A 16,116-nucleotide genomic window follows, 5' to 3' on the forward strand; every position below is an offset into this window, starting at 1 on the left:
GTGCATTACCTCTGAGTTTGTTGAGGAGTTGTCTCTGAAACATGGTGTATCTGAGGGCTTGAAGGAAAGGCTGGACATCTTGTTGTTTACACGAACTCAGTGCCTCACTGTTCAAAGGAACCACCGAGTCCTACGGCACGTGAGAATTCAAGATCACTTTCACCGTGCCCATGTCCAATATGAGTATGTGATGAATATAAAAATAGCAGCCGTAACTGAGACTGCATCTTTTAATACGGTGCGCCTCATGGTACGGTAGCGACATCATTTTTGATGATTTTCATCGTTTTTGTTTTTTTTGCTCTCAGAACAAAGCAAAATGTCGATATGACATAACAGAAAACACTTTCTAGACTTTTCTTCCGGCATCTTTGCGCTTGGCCTCGAGGACTCATTCTGAATGACTTTTTCTCCATTTTGATTTGTGAAAACTATTTCAGGAAACCACCAATCGGGAGTGTCATGCTTAATACTCACACCGAGACATCGTATTGTCCAGCAAAAACGTCACGGTGAATGGAGGTAACATGAAAGAGTGGCACACATACCTCTTGTCCCGAAAGCGTGCTCTCGAGAGTAGCGGTGCAGTGAAGCTGCAAAGTGGGAAGGGTGGGCAAGGCATCGGAGAGGGTCAGGGTTGACAGACGAAGAGGACCCAGGCAGATCCGTCCGGTTTGTTTCAGGCAGCGCACCAATGTACTGCGACAATACATGGATCATGAGATGGACTAAGTCACCACATGTTGGTGCTCTCAAGAAAGCTACGTTTGAAAAAACGGGGACCTAAATGAGCAATGAGCATTTCTTAGTCTCTTCGAAAATACTCACTCTTGATTGGCCGGGGCCCTTTGCTCCGGCGGCTCGCCGGCTTTCGCTAGGGCGCTAACAGCGGTACGCAGGAGCTGTACCTCAATGGCTCTCTGAAGTTCCGCTGGATCAGGACTCAATGAGGGCAGAAGCCTCTTCAGATCTACAACACACACAGAGGCAACCATGAACAGAATGCTTAAGAATACAAGTTCATGCACACTCCCTTTACAAGCAGCGCTATTCATTATCAAACGACTCACAGTTTCTCCCCCTTTTCAATTAAAAGATTAGTTTCGGGTCAGGCCCAGACTTGCCCATCTTGTCCTTGCTACTGGAGATGGAGCTGAAGTCTTCTCCAGGCAGAAGTTCCAGTTGAGTACCACATTCGGTCAAATCTCCGTCCTCAAAGCAGCTCAGGGCCTGAATGTAGTTGAAATCGGCCCTCAGGTTGATGTTGACCAGATTGGTGGAGTTCTGTTTCAGGGCGTGAACGGTGGCCTGCCATTCCTTGACTGAGGCCCAATCACAAAGTGCCACATAGCACTGACATGCTTTGTTGGCCACCAGGTTGACCACCTCAGGAGAGCAATCATTTGACTTCAGCAGCACGGTTTTCCTGCTATCACCTTTTCGAGGAAAACCCAGGGGGAAAAAAAACAAAACAAAACAAATCACCCCATGTATGTGATGATTACAAGGACTTTCAATGTTAGGATCCAAAGTGGCCAAATGAAGCGTGAGCAAAAGTAGACATTCCGAGAAATATGTACTACTGTGCATTGTGATCGGCACACTTGAAGCTAATCAGACCGAATATGGGTTGAACAAAAGTTGACTGGATTCAAATTCGTATTTGTGAGTCACCGTTGCTTGTATGTTTGGGGCTGCTGGTACTACTGGAGAGTTTGAGCAGATAACGGTCAGAACTTCTGATGCTGCAGTCCATCCCAGAAACTGCAGACAGCTGATCTTGATAGTCTAGAGCTGCTTTCTCAAACCTACACACGGGCAGACCCAAGAAAACACATGCCAATGACCAAAAAGTCAAAGTTAGTTGTTTAATTCAGCATGAAAAAAAAAAAAAAAAAAAAAAGCACCGGCTTGTTTCTCGGAAGAATGAAATTAAATATTCACTTCTCTCGAAAATGGAGTACTTGAGACTCAGCCTGCGGCTATCGAATGGTTTGGAATTTGGATAGCCTACGTTCTTCAAAATAAAAGCGTCCTCGGGCATTGATGTCCATCTATTATTTGGTCATTATTGTTGATTTTGTAGTTGGCCTTCAAACCGCATTGGCGGCGTGTTACTGTGGTGTATGCTTACCGTCCCTCTGCTTGTAAAGCAACGGAGGACAACCAGCTGAGACTCTTGCCAGTGTTCGAGAGGCTCCAGGCAGCAAGTCCAAGGATAGCATCAGGACAACGGAGCTCACAAAGCGCTTCTGCCAATAATGTTAGAGGAACGTCTAATTCGGGACCCTGAAGTGAACAAAACAAATGACTAGAATTTGCTTCCTGGGATCCTCACTGACAGTTTGGGCAGGGCGATCAGGCAAAAACAATACAGAAATAAATCCCGATTCTTTGTTTCATATTGTCTGATCTCGATGATCGCCACAATTTTCTTTTCGTCAATCATATAATCACGTCGAAAGAAAACGAACAAAAAAAAAAAACACAGAGTAAGGTGTGGCAAAAAGGTCGACTGCCTTGCTGTTGTCACGCCCATATTCGCATCTGATCAAACAAAGCCAGTCGCAGCCGATCGCCGTAATCAGCCTGAAACTCCCCACGATCCCAATTCGGGATCATGCGATCACCCGGCCCTATTGACAATGTCCTCATCCAAACCTGGTTGCTGCTGTTCTTAATCTCGGCAAGAAGGTCAAAGCCGTGACGAATGGTCACTGCCGGTTGGCCAGACAGGAGGCCAACCCTCATCAGTGAAAGGCGGATCCTTGTCAGCCAGTCTTGGCAAGTCTGACGGTTGGTGTAGAAGAAGGTCCTGATACCCTGTGTGAAAGGGGGCGATTCTACATTAGGGCTGAGTGTTATCAACGCTCAAAAACTTCCAAGTGGACCATTTTAATTGGAAATGATCAGCGTTGAGAGACTTATCGGTCCACCTTTGGTGGGGCGGTGAGAGCATTGGCACAGCCTTCATATGCGTTATACATGAGCTTCTCCAGGTTCTCGAGATACTGAAGCAGTAGAGTGATGCGGAGCTGATTTGAATGGTGACCATCCCCGTCACTTGCAGCGGCAGCCCATGCTCCGACATCCTGCTCTGGGTTCAGGCTGTGGGCAGCCAGGCTGCGGATCATACCTTCAAGATACAGTACGGAGGGCGGGCATGAGAAAAGACTTGGCCGTCTGCCGTGACCAAAATTTCCAGGATTGGTCGGCCGGCATCAATAATCACATTTTAATCCTGGTCCCCATTTTGGATTGCCACAAATACATGAAAGGATATAACGACGTGGGCAAATGTTGACCCACCGTGAATGATACTGGCTGTAATTGACATGTCTGCGATCTCTTCACATGAATAGTGAAATGAATCTAATGTGCATAGCGAAACGTGGCCCAAGTCAATTTCGAATCACAGAGCTTCGGTGTCACCTTCAATGGTCTGGAAGGTGTCTTGAGCTCGCCCAAGGGGAGTTCGCAGTTTGGACAGCACAGTGAACTGGGCGGCTTCCCACACCGCCCACTGCCACAGCACCACTTCCGTTTTTAACAGAGCCCCGGGCACCACGCCGGGACGCGTGCCATCGGCCCCGCCTCGCCCATCCCGCTTTTCGAGTCGCTGGCAGCTGTAATAAAGTCGTTCCAGCCATGGATCCTTGCTGTGGAGAAGAATAGCAAACTTAGAAAGCCCTCAGCACATTGCCACAAACATACGGCTCGCCCGAACGCGTCTCCCGGCAGGTCTAGCGACTAAAACTTTTTATCCGGTTTGAGGAAGGAAAAAATCATTCATCAGCTTAATTAACTATTCACTTCATTTTGTTTTCGGTGCGAGTGCAATGAGGATATCGCTATAGAGATGACAGTACGGAACAAAGCATGCAACGGTCAAAGTGCAGAGTACAGTGGTAAGATGCTTTGTTTGCCGCATGGGGAACGTGTCTGGGTTTAGAGTACAGAGATCGGGAGAGGGAAATCAAGATTTTATAGGATCTCTTTTAAAAGGACGTACCCTCCGCGGTGCAGCGCTCCATATAAGACGAAGCTGATGAGGTCACCAAAGTCCTGGGGGTGTAAGGTGCCGCTTGGCGCCCGGCTCATGTGGTGGCGGATGGCCAAGGAGATCCGAGTCATCTCTGGGTGGCTGTGGTTACTATTCAGCAAAATACATGTGTAGCAAATGAGTGCATGCGGCAGCAGAGCTGCTAACATTGCTTCCCGGACAACTTGTCAAGGATATTATACATACTGTTCAAATGCAGAACACAACCGTCACCGACTATTGGCTTCAGTATTTGTCATTGGACTGTATTTCCAGCAACATCCTTGCAACGGTGTTACGGGATCTGAAGTCATGTTTATAATGTAGTGCTAGTTTTCATTTCATCGCCTTCATTTATGAAATGCGTACTGGCCAGTGTCTTGGTGGCCTGACACAGCACCGGCAGGCGAGGTTAGCACCGGTACTCGCTAAAGCTCGCATGCCGGATTTCTTCTAAAAAAAAGTCAGGAACCCATTAGCGCTACGGCTGGAACTAGGTGGAATTGAAATATGCGTTTACCTTAAAGAAACATCCAGGGGGATTGTCCGAAGCAGTTTGCCGTAGGCCTGCCTGACCTTCACCGCTGAGTGGACCAACTGGACTCTGCACACATCCGCACACCTAAGACGCACAACAAAAGGATCAGCACGTTTTGTTTGGTGTTTTCCTTTATTTTCTCAGCGTGTCTGTTGTCAAAATGGAAACTACCACAACAGACCTAAAAATGGACCCGAGAATCAAAAGCGGCATCAGGAAGGGAAGGTTTTCATCACTTTAACGAGGGGTGTTAACTAGCAACGATAGTTATTTGCATGACTTCTTTTTGCCGTCGATACAATCCAAATGTATCCTCCGAGAACGGATTGCACCGACGCTCCAAATGGCCTCTGTAATTCACGTTCCCGCTCAAAGTCTATACTAAGCTCCCGGGCAGCTCGTTACCTCTGCAGAAGCTCCACAGATAGAGATGAAGAGAGGATGAGTAGGCTGTTGCAGGTCTGAAGGCAGATATTCTGATCTTCATTCAGGGCTAAACCGCAGAGGAAAATAATACTGTCAAGAATCTGCCAACTTTCAAAAAATAAAATCAAATAAACATTACTGGACATGTTGAGCTTACCATTGGACAGCAGGCCACGGCAAAACTTGTTGAAGGAAGGCAAGGAGAAGAGAGGGCTGTAGGTGTCTGACTTCTTCATCAGCAGCGAGATCTCTTGAGCCCACGTCAGCAGCAATTTCCTGATACATAAACACGCCGAGTTATGATGGGACCATAATACAGTACCCGCTTTTGCCGAGACTACAAAGCTGAGAGAAAGAAATAAAAATCCTCGTTTGCCTCTACGGTGTTCAGCACGGGGGCTGCGGTGCTGCTCTAAAGAAAAGACAAACCTGGCTTCAAGGCAGAGATGTTCCTTGGCCAGCAGGCCTCCCAGAAGGTTGAGGAGAGTGCTGAAATGTTTCTTTGTGGCTGTCGTGACAGTGCTGATGACGGCACCGTCAAACAGGGAGGGGGAAGATGAAGACAAGCTGGAGGAGATGAAATGATCGTGTCTAATGGAGAAACATGCAGAGAAGATACGCCGCCGGTTAGAAAGTCCAAAAGTAGCGACAGGTTCAGCATGTCACTCATTCCTATGAGAAACGGGACAACACGACTCACGTCACCTCCGGTTCAATGTCAAAAGTTACATTGCGTAACTTTGACGCGTACAATGCAAAAGTTGTCAATGTCCAAACAATTTATTTTGACTGAACATTTTGTCCGCCTTCATTGGGGGTTTCTTCTACGGTTAAAAAAGGAAAAGGAGAAAAAAAAAAAGATACCGCTGGACACACTGCGGTCCTTTGGTTGGTCAACCAACAATCTTCACTTTGACGAAACATAAGGGATAGAACTGGAATATCAAGGAACACGATCTCAAAAGAATGCTTGGCTTCGTGCGTGGAGTCCGTTGTTGACTTCTATCAAATATTAAGCTACTCCTCTTGAATGAAAAAAAAAAAGAAAAAAAAAAAAGCAACTCGCTTTTTTGAACCGGTACGAGGTAAAATCGATGATACAGTTGATGCAGCCATCATCGTACCCGCCTAGCCACACCGCAAGGAAATCCGATTCGGCTTTGCCGTTCATAACCGCACCATGTGGATACATACGCCTTTGGCAAATCCCAAATGTTTACACATTACCTGGTGCAGTGGGAATAGAGGGTGTAAAGCACAGCGTACTGGACGGCCGGGTAGTAGACGGCTAACTCCGAGTGCACGAGCATCAGCGTGTGACTCAGAAGGGCAAAGACGGTAGGAGACAAAGCCCACATCTAAACAGTTCAAACAAAAGATGATTAGCATCTCCGGTAGTTTCAGTCAAAAGCAAATGCGTACACCTCAACAAAAGAATCCAACTCGACTTAGTCAAGTTACTTCAATGTGATATTTAGCGGAGGACCGAATTCAAACACACACTCTCGTTCTCTCGTCACAAAACCGACTAAAACACCGAACCGCAAACAATTGCGAACGTTGTGAGTCGTCAACCTCCTCGACGGTGATTTGATTTAATTTGACTTTTTATTTGGTCTCCCATAGGAGTGTACAATGACTAAGATTCTAATTCTACATTGCTAATTGGGAACCATTTTTTTTTCTGTTGGTCTCCACGCGAATTAAAATCTGCCGTCAGAGAAGCGAGTATTTGAAGCACTCTTTTTCCGAAAGCCGTGCATCTTACCCCGATGAGCGAGTTCTTGGTGTTCCCAATGGTGGTGAGAGTGCTGAGATTGAAAATGAGGATGAACTGCGCCTTCTCCGGGTTTAAGGTGACCGAAGCGAAAGCAGGGTGCTGGATGCCGAGGCAGGAGCCATCGGGCGCTTGGAGCCCACTGGTCGGCTCCAGGGTAGCCAGAATACTGCACAGGGCACATGCCATCTCCCCCAATACCAATTTGTAAGCTGCCTCCAGGGTTGGAATATTTTTCAGACTCAGGAGCGCCTGGTACACTCCGTGTACAGCCGACACCACCTGCGGGGTGCGCATACACAACCGGAAAGTCATGATCCGAAATCAAAACATCTCCCATCAGACAAAAACAAATTGTAAAGTAGCGACAAAATACTTTGTCACGTGTCAACATTTCAAGTCTTCCAGATGGACGTTGCATCCAAAGAGAGTGTCGGCGCTTCACTTTTTCCACATTTACTGCCTGAAAGCCAAAGGTTGTTTTTTTTTTGGGGTTGTTCTTCTACACAAACACCCCGTCAATCTACATCCTTTTCCAGATCTGTACCTCGGAGCAAATCCTGTCTCGTTTGATTTTGAATCAAGATGTTCACATTGTCATTACGCAGTGCTGTGAGAAGATACGGAAAAAGTGAAGCGCTGCGAATACTGTCCAGACACCAGACCTACTGTAGAAATCACATCACATCGTCTAAAGATATGAAATGCAAATAACAACAATCGTGCTTCATCAAAGGACAACACCATGACAAGCAGTTTTCTTCACGCTTCTTTGCTCGCACGCACTTTTGTATGCGCTAACAAACCTCTTTCTCGCGGTGGAAACGCAATTCCAGCAGCTGTGAATCCGGCGCCAGCAATTTCTCCACGAAGGACGCGGGCAGCTTTGTGTTGATCTGTTCCACAATCTAAAACAGTTTTTTTCCCCCCAAAAACATGAATGATAAAATGATTAATACCAAAGAGGATGCAACTCTTGATAAAATATTTCTGCTCTTATCTGTAAAATTTGTCCAAAAAGCGCATCATCAAAATCGTATCAGTAGAAACAAAATATTGTATCAGTAAACGGTGTGAACAATCTGTGTCCATCGCCGAAGGTTCGGAATGTTTCTGAACGGGCAATTACTGGTTGCTTGCGTACTTTTCTGCTTAGAATGCTCATTAAGAATTAAGATACCACGGTGACTTGATTTTGACAGATGCAGCTTGTGTGTTCATATGTGAAGAGGTTGTGCTCATTTTCTCAGGCGCAGTGTGTTTACATGTCTATTGTACAGCATTTTTCCTTTTAGTTTAACGGGGAATTTTTTTTTTTTGGAATGAAGTATTACAAATTGAAAAAAATTGGATTGTGGAAATAAATACCCATTTGTAATCGAATTTTCAAGTTGGTAACTTGAGGAAATGAGCCCATGGCTAATTGAAAACGGCCATACCAGAGTGAGAAGGCTGAGTACTGCCAGGTTGTAGTCCGAACCACAAGCGCGGCAGCAGTCCAATTGGTCCCAGCCATAGGCTAAGACCGTCTCCATGAGTTGTCCGCAGGGCTCCATGCTGGCCAACAACACACCCACGCACTCGTTCCCCGCAGTCAGAACTGCCTCGGAGAACTGGACCCGCTTGGCTGTGGTCACGCACGCCAGGACCCGGTTAAGAATCTGAACAAATAAATAAAAGCAGACCAAAACATGAGGCTTGATGCTCTTGGATGACACAATGAGTTAGATGGTGAAACATACAATCCAGAATACAGAACATCCAGTGCGAAGGAAATATGTTCATGAGCCAAAATTAGACTTTCTGTACTCTATTTTAACATCTTTTTTATAAAGAAAATGCCTCGTGTTTGTCCATCAACTCGCTGGTCTTCTAATTTCTCTGCTGACAAATCTCTGAACGCATTTGCATCCTTTCCATTTCAACAATGGAATGTGGAGCTATGGATGGCCACATAACGCCTGGCATGTGATGCAATCGGATTTTCATCCTCCCCATTGACTTGGCAGGCTAAATCAATTATTCAACACATATTTCATCACACCAACACAGCCCGGCCTAAAGATGTTCTCCGGTGTGCTTCTCTCACATCAGTGACATAGACTTCAGTGATGGGCGGTCCTCTGATGGGGCTGAAAAGCTCTCCGATGCTGCGAACGACTGTGCTGAACACCCTCAAAAGAGCTGCCAGCTTTGGCAGAGACACCGCAGGAGGCGGGATGTCTTCATCCGGCACTTCCCCCGACACGACGTGGCTGAGGTCCTAGAAACAAAAGCAAGTCAGTCTGTCTGCTTGATTAAAACGTTCTTGAAACCGCGCACGAGCAACAGCGCACGCATGTAACGCTTCACCTCTGCGTATGCTTCCATGTCCTCCAAGAACTGCCCCAGCAGAGTGGTGGAAAAAGTCAAATCTGCCACCCAAAATTGCTCCAGACTCTGGAGCCAGGCTTCAAGTGGGGAAAAAGGCAAAAAACAATAAATTCGACATTTTATTATCTTCTTCGACTGTATATGTGGCGGCGTGTCTCACGGGTTCCTCAACTTAAGAGGGGTTTTTTTTTTTTTTTTTTGCGTTACGTGTTGTCTCTCTGTCAATTTGTTTGCTTTTCCGTTGCGTACCAAAACTTGAGTTCCAAGCGAAGGTGAGGAAAAGGAAAAAAAAGATTTGCAACTGGAATTTCAGCCGTTTACTGAACAGTACACAATTCGACCGTACAAGCATAAAATGAGAGCGCTCACGAGTAGCTACAATACGCCGAAACTCCAGATGCTCACAGAAGACGAACTGTCCACGTTCATGACATGCGCAGTAAGGGCACGCATGTATACGGCACCGCAGAATTACACCTTATGAAACCCATTTTATTTCTTTACATTCTCCATTAGCCCTTTTTCAGACAATGCGGGGCTATTTTTTTGGTATCAAAATCATAACCCCCCCCCTAAAAAAAGCTATGACTTCTTCAGCACTGACCGTATCTTGTCACTCTATTAAAAAAAAAAAAACAGCCTACCAACCACCTGATATGAAGCAAAAGTTGCATTTTCCTCCTCCCCCTTCAAATGACAGCCCTTGCGTCTTGAAAATGCCATTCTATGACACCGCAATGTCTATTTGACTTGAATTGAACTGTTCCGCTGCACACACGGGGTATGTGTCTGAAACCTGACTGGTCACAGGTAGTTGATGTTCTTTAGGAACATGAAAACTTCTCCCTTCAAAAACAGAATGGCCACTGACCTGACACCTGCTGAGTGAGCGAGTGCTTCTGAGTGTGGTCAATGTGCCAGCCCACCAAGATATCCACCGTGTCCTATTGAAAATAACCACCAGCACCCAAGGATGCGGAGGCGGAGGCAAGTGTCACAACGTGCTTTTGCACATTAGGAGATGGGATGATTGAAGTAGATCTTGGGCGTACGCAAAAACATGGCGCCAGCACTCTCACCCTGAAATTGGTGCTGAAGACATGTGGGTAGCAGCGAGCCACCTGAAGAATACACTTCACACTTTGACAGAGCAGCTCTGGAGTGTCCACATTCTCCAAGATGGACTGGAGATTGCTCATCACCAGCTGTAACACACAAAACAGGAGAGTTAATATTAGCCTCGTAACGAGGTCGAGTTCCCGATGAGCGCAATCGTGACATGTGCATGGGGTTACCTGCATGACTTGAGTGAAAGTCTTGCGCTCCCCCGCGGCCTCCAGAGCCCGCTGCGTCGCTAACAGGTACAACAGCTTCACCTCGTCGCGAGTGCTTGAAGTCAACTTGAGGAAGAGCCACTTGAAGATACGCTCCGCCTCGTAGCTGAGCACGGTGCAGAGCAGACCCAAGCAGGCCGCCGCATCCTGACGCAACTCCCAGAGCAGCTTACTACTACAACCATCCGCAACATAGGGAAGCCAGTCTGTTAGGAGTGGGTTTCTGAATTCTTTGTTATATATTGGGGGGGGGGGGGGGGCGGGGGGATAGAAGTACGGTAATTATGTGTAGTCCAACACTGTCGGTACAAATGCATTTCTTTTTTTTGGGAATATATTTAAATATTGGAAGGGAATGCCGAAACCCATGCGTTTTTTCATTCCTTTCTTTCATACCATGAGAGCAGGGGGTTGTCATAACTGGTGTCACTCATGAATGCTCCCCCCCTCATTTTCTTTTCATCGTTGGGCCAAAACAAGCTGATTTATTTTATACAATAAAAAACTTGTTTCAACAAAGGGATGTGCAATCTGACAAAATCTGTTCTGCAGGTGAGACGGTTCAATTTACCTCTCATTCAAAATATCATTCAAGGTGCTGAGGATGGTGTCCAACTGTTTGACCAAGTTCTGTAACAAAAACATATATACAGATATATATAGTTGGATATACGCACAGATGTACCCAGTTAACATGTCCATCTTGCGTCTTTTTTTTTTTTCTTCCCAAGTCAATGGTGACTTTAAGACTGACCGCTTTGTTCTCGCTGTGACTGATGAATTCCTTCAACTGCTTGAGGGTGGTCAACCTGCGATCGCGATCATCCTCCCTTGAGACTCGGCGCAGGAGGTTGGCCAAGCGAGACTCATCTGAGTGAGCCATCCCTCTGTCTACAAAAGCACATTGACGTTCAACATGCTGTGAGTGACACGCAAGAAAGTCTTGGCCTGTTTTTGACCAAAGTAGAGCAGCCTTAATGAGACGATTCAGGACCCATCCCGTCACATCTTTGAATCGTGTACATTTCTCGCGCGGCCTCACCCTGCGATTTCCTCATGTCCTTTGAAGCGAAAGCACGGTTTCCATGCTGAAAAGAGTTTAAATCCGCCGTCACGTCATTGGGCCTCAACTCTTGCCCCAGCGACTTCCAACCAAAAGTAGTATCACAGACACCTTGGCCAGCTTCATATCCACCTGCGGGATGCAAAATAAGTGCGGTTTTACTTTTGCCGATCGCTCGTCTCTAAGTTAAGCGCCATGTGACGACTCTCTTTTCAACTCCGAATGAGTCGGCGGGAGCATCAAGCGCAGACGCCTCACCCTCTTCATCTGCAGCGGCGTAGGCATCGCTGGGCGCCGCTGGCTGCTCAGCCAAGCCGGAGGGCGAGGTGTCGGAAAACGCTGCCGAGCCAAGCTCGCTGGACCTCACTGCGTCCTCGAGGAATGACACACCGTCAACTCTGGAGAAAAGGACGACGGCACACACAAAAGGGCAACGATCCTGAGTTGGATGCATTTCACATGAGTGAAAATGAAAGTCACTCAATTAATGTCACTAATTCAATTAAATTGGAAGCTCTGTTTTTCTTTCATGACCTAACAGTTGGAATACAAAGGAGGATCGTTCTATGCCAAATCACCCCCACCCCTGAATTGAACATTTAAAGATTTATATTTTCTGGGCTTTATATCTTGTTCAAGTCTTTCCTTCTGGAAGTCGTTAACCTGATGTGCAAAATATATATAATATAAAAAATATAGGTGAAACAAAATGGTGGAAAATTTGGGCGGACGATTTCTCTTGGTCTCATTTCATATATCACAAGAACCAGGCATTTGAACAGGGGTTTGTAGACTTTTTTTTTTTAAACCTATCGTATGCCTTAACAGTACTCAAGGCCATCTCCAAAATGATTGCAGATGACAAAAGGCCGTTCCCAATGAGCAGCGACAAAAGGTGAAATTAGAACAACGCAAAGTACGGCCTGCTGGCTGCATTCACCCATAGCCTTTGACAGGCTCTAAATCTTGAAGTCAAAATAGAATGTCATGGATCAGGTGCTTTTATTTACAAGTGTATGCATACAATTATGCACATGAGACTGCAGACAAGATATTTTGGGAAGGTCGATTAAATAGAAATGTAGTGTCAGTGTCTGTAAATATGTCATTTTAATGGCTGCTTACAATTTGGATTCATATTTATTTCCAAAAATAACAACGTATTAACACAACTAACAGATGTTAAAATAACAGAATTGAATACTTGATATGAATGCAAAAATATGGAACACAACTGAGGTGAGCAAATTACCGTGGCCGTCAACAACTGCTGTTCAAGTGGCCCCTTTGGAAAATGAATTTCCCACCCCTGCCATAGAGTGCTTTATAAAACGTACCCAAAATAAACAGATTTTGACTGGTCATAGCGATGACACATTTTCATGAACTCTCTGCCAAATATGCACCCCTTATTCGGGGTTAAAAAAAAAAAAAAGAAGTGAAAAAGCCAATTTGGCAGCAATGCTAGTGCAACAATTTTGCAACTGTCGCCAAATATATTAGTCACAAGACTGCAAACGAGATGAAGCAAAAGTATTTTTTTTTTGTTTGTTTGAAGGTTTGCAAACGTGGACTGGTGCATTTCCAGCTGGTATTCAGTTGTACAGTATTTTTGGTTGAGTTACGTAGCAGTTGATCAAACTGCCATCGGGATCGATGACAAAGCAAAATATTTGGCCCAGTTTTTTGTACATTTTGATGTGTATGTTAAATAAAAAAAGCGAACGTGTAAGTTAGGAGGAATTTGATACAGTTAGAAATGGGAAGACCATAAACGTTTGCAAATAGCACCGTGAGAATCTTATGCAGCGGTGCCTTCACTCATGACTGCTGTTCCCACATGGCCATAGTTCAATGTGCGGTGGGGACACCTCGTGCTCGCGAAGCGGGCATTATCATCATCACCGTGAATACGAATTAAATATTAACCTGAAAACCTGAGGGAACGGGTGCGTAAACTGCAATCTTTGGTGAAAATGATGTCTCCCTTTTCTACGGCCTTCCAAATTCAACCTCGTTGAAACCGTGGGCGATTATCGGCCCGGGATATTCAACAAGGAAGAAACACGCTATTGTGAAAGTGTTTATGATTCTAAGCGTTATTCGAATGTCATCAACGCGGGGCATATAAATCAATGCACACCGCAGATGCTGGGTGCCAGGAGCAAACAAAGCCATTTCTGTCACATTTGGGGGACACGTTAGCGCGCGCTTTGCGATCAGATGTCCGAGCACAACTGTCATCAAGATGCACTCGCGGGTGTTGGGTCGCATTTCCGAGGCACGTTTGAAGGGAATCCCAGGCTAACGTTAGCGTCAGATCACCAAATCAGTGCTGCATGTACGGCTCACCCGCCGCCGAAAACTAGACAAGTCTGAGGTCTGAGGCACCACGTAATGTTTCTCGAGGCCGATGCTAGGCCACGTATAGGTGTTTAATTGTATGAGTCGAAGGCTAAAAATAAGTTCCCTTCCCATGCGGCGACTACTTGACGAGGAAGCCGAGCATAGGCCCCGAAACACACAGCGTTTGATTTTCACCAGTCGTCCCCGAAACAGAGCACCAACCTGGGCTGCCAGTCATTCCGGTGTGGCTGCAGTTTGTGGGCACCGCTGAGCCGAGACCTCGAGGCTTTCCGGCTCATTACCTTTTGGGGAGCTGCATGACCCGCTTGTAGCGGTAACGTCAACCGAGTACCTCAGGCTTGGGTTTCGCTTTCTGATAATGTCAAGTATCGCAAATCGGTGGCAACTCGTTGTTACAGTTAGCTTGAGGTTGTGTTTGGTTAGCCTTCTTCGTGCTGGGAAAAGCAACCGAATCACCCTTAGTTTTCGTTAGCGCCTCCAATCGACTGATGGCGTGTACTACAATGTAGTTTTGGAAGGGAAGGCCGTAGAATTTCAAAGGTTACTTTATTTACGCGATACCAAAAATTATCAGGCTGGTCTTTTAAAGACGATTCCAGTGAGAAAATAGTTTTCCTGTGAGAACTGACAAATATCAAGAAAGCTTTGACTCTTTGAAAAGATGTGAAAATGCATCCAATCTGACCAACGTCGATTGCAAAGTCAACGGGAGTCGAGATTTTTGGTCTGACCGTTTGTGTAATATCCAGGTTTCAAAATCCCATAACAAAATGTTATCCTATTTTCAAAAGAATGCTATTTTTGGAAAGCTTTGCTGTTAAAATCCATTACGCAAATATTGTTGTGTGTAATATCCAGGTTTCAAAATCCCATAACAAAATGTTATCCTATTTTCAAAAGAATGCTATTTTTGGAAAGCTTTGCTGTTAAAATCCATTACACAAATATTGTTGTGACCTTTTTGGTTTTAATTGTGCGCCCAACAAACACCCTGTGTTTAAAAAAACAACAACTAAAATTCAAACTAAACGGAATAAAAAATATACAATGAAAAATTCCCAAACTACTGTCGTGCTTGCTTGTTCGCTCAAATCCTGAGGCCACGCACCTCGTGTCCATAAAACCCCGGTGATGACCCTGGCCCTGCTTCTTCGAACAGCTGTAATGCGAACGTTTCAGGCATAAAATGAGTTGCCTCGGTTATTCTCTGCTACGACCATTGTTTCCACGTCGTTCCCTCTTTCCTTGAGACTGCATGTTTCATCTTGCAGAAAAGGTCCGTGAACATAATGTATAAACCAATTGTATACTGTATCCTGAACGAGCTGCACTTGTTGACTTTGAGCTCTCATCTACTGAGTTGGTAATTACATCTGGGATGCTATGCTAGTATCCCAGCATTCACACAAAACCGTTCGTAATTGGGTGACTGGGGCGTTATTTTTCTTCTTTTGTGCTATCAATTTTAAAAAACGTCCTTTTCCGTCTGCACCTTGTATACCATTAATTTAATCGAATTTACTGTGACGGCAGCATCTCGAGGCAAGATTGTATTTTACATACCGACCACCAGAGAGAACCCGTGTGCATCAGATGTACAGTTCTCGTTCAAAACATTAATTGCAAAGCCTAAAGGTCAAACTTAGTCATCAACAATTTGGAAATAATAATTATAAAAGTGATAGTGATAAAAGTCATCATCGTTATCATCATCATAGAAAAGGCATTCATTGCTAGGAGTAACTGGGAAATGTGACCGTTTTTTCCCCGCTAAAAACGCCTTACTATACATGGTCATTTTTTTGGTCAAAAAACGCCTTACTATACATGGTCGTTTTTTTTGGCTAAAAACGCCTTACTATACATGGTCATTTTTTTTGTCAAAAAACGCCTTACTATACATGGTCGTTTTTTCCGGCTAAAAACACCTTACTGTACATGGTCGTTTTTTTTCTGCTAAAAGTTAGCTGAAAAAAAACGACCATGTATAGTAAGGCGTTTTTTTTTTTTATCGATGGCTCACTTTCTGTGCGAGCCATCGATAAAAAAAAAGAAATCGGGACGAACACGAAACACAGCCGGCTCTCGACGGAGGGTGCCGACGCTCATCGTTCACTTCAGAGAGCCGTCCTTTTGTACCGGCTCGTTCGCGATCGACACATCACTCACTGCTTGCACTGTGCTTTGAGCCCGGCG

General features: G+C 45.3%; 1 protein-coding gene across 1 annotated transcript in view; it reads right to left on the reverse strand.

Moving 5' to 3' along the window:
* Window positions 1-14,339, reverse strand: part of smg1 (SMG1 nonsense mediated mRNA decay associated PI3K related kinase) — a 30,431-nt gene extending 16,092 nt beyond the window's left edge. The window contains exons 1-28 of the mRNA XM_086132542.1: window positions 14,122-14,339; window positions 11,812-11,951; window positions 11,533-11,685; window positions 11,245-11,381; window positions 11,062-11,120; window positions 10,452-10,665; window positions 10,236-10,361; window positions 10,028-10,100; window positions 9,136-9,233; window positions 8,873-9,046; window positions 8,223-8,444; window positions 7,590-7,691; window positions 6,775-7,065; window positions 6,234-6,364; window positions 5,436-5,597; window positions 5,164-5,282; window positions 4,986-5,073; window positions 4,563-4,664; window positions 4,013-4,153; window positions 3,433-3,659; window positions 2,937-3,136; window positions 2,662-2,823; window positions 2,135-2,289; window positions 1,675-1,808; window positions 1,125-1,436; window positions 829-970; window positions 549-699; window positions 10-130 (exon numbers count right to left, since the gene is read on the reverse strand). Of these exons, the coding sequence (XP_085988668.1) occupies window positions 10-130; window positions 549-699; window positions 829-970; window positions 1,125-1,436; window positions 1,675-1,808; window positions 2,135-2,289; window positions 2,662-2,823; window positions 2,937-3,136; window positions 3,433-3,659; window positions 4,013-4,153; window positions 4,563-4,664; window positions 4,986-5,073; window positions 5,164-5,282; window positions 5,436-5,597; window positions 6,234-6,364; window positions 6,775-7,065; window positions 7,590-7,691; window positions 8,223-8,444; window positions 8,873-9,046; window positions 9,136-9,233; window positions 10,028-10,100; window positions 10,236-10,361; window positions 10,452-10,665; window positions 11,062-11,120; window positions 11,245-11,381; window positions 11,533-11,685; window positions 11,812-11,951; window positions 14,122-14,198 (4,213 nt within the window). The 5' untranslated portion in view covers window positions 14,199-14,339. The remainder of the gene's footprint in view (window positions 1-9; window positions 131-548; window positions 700-828; window positions 971-1,124; window positions 1,437-1,674; window positions 1,809-2,134; window positions 2,290-2,661; window positions 2,824-2,936; window positions 3,137-3,432; window positions 3,660-4,012; window positions 4,154-4,562; window positions 4,665-4,985; window positions 5,074-5,163; window positions 5,283-5,435; window positions 5,598-6,233; window positions 6,365-6,774; window positions 7,066-7,589; window positions 7,692-8,222; window positions 8,445-8,872; window positions 9,047-9,135; window positions 9,234-10,027; window positions 10,101-10,235; window positions 10,362-10,451; window positions 10,666-11,061; window positions 11,121-11,244; window positions 11,382-11,532; window positions 11,686-11,811; window positions 11,952-14,121) is intronic.
* Window positions 14,340-16,116: the final 1,777 nt, after the last annotated feature.

The sequence above is a fragment of the Hippocampus guttulatus genome, chromosome 16, assembly GCF_054856545.1.
Source record: "Hippocampus guttulatus isolate MCC_2025c chromosome 16, RoL_Hgut_1.0, whole genome shotgun sequence".
Lineage (NCBI taxonomy): Eukaryota > Metazoa > Chordata > Actinopteri > Syngnathiformes > Syngnathidae > Hippocampus > Hippocampus guttulatus.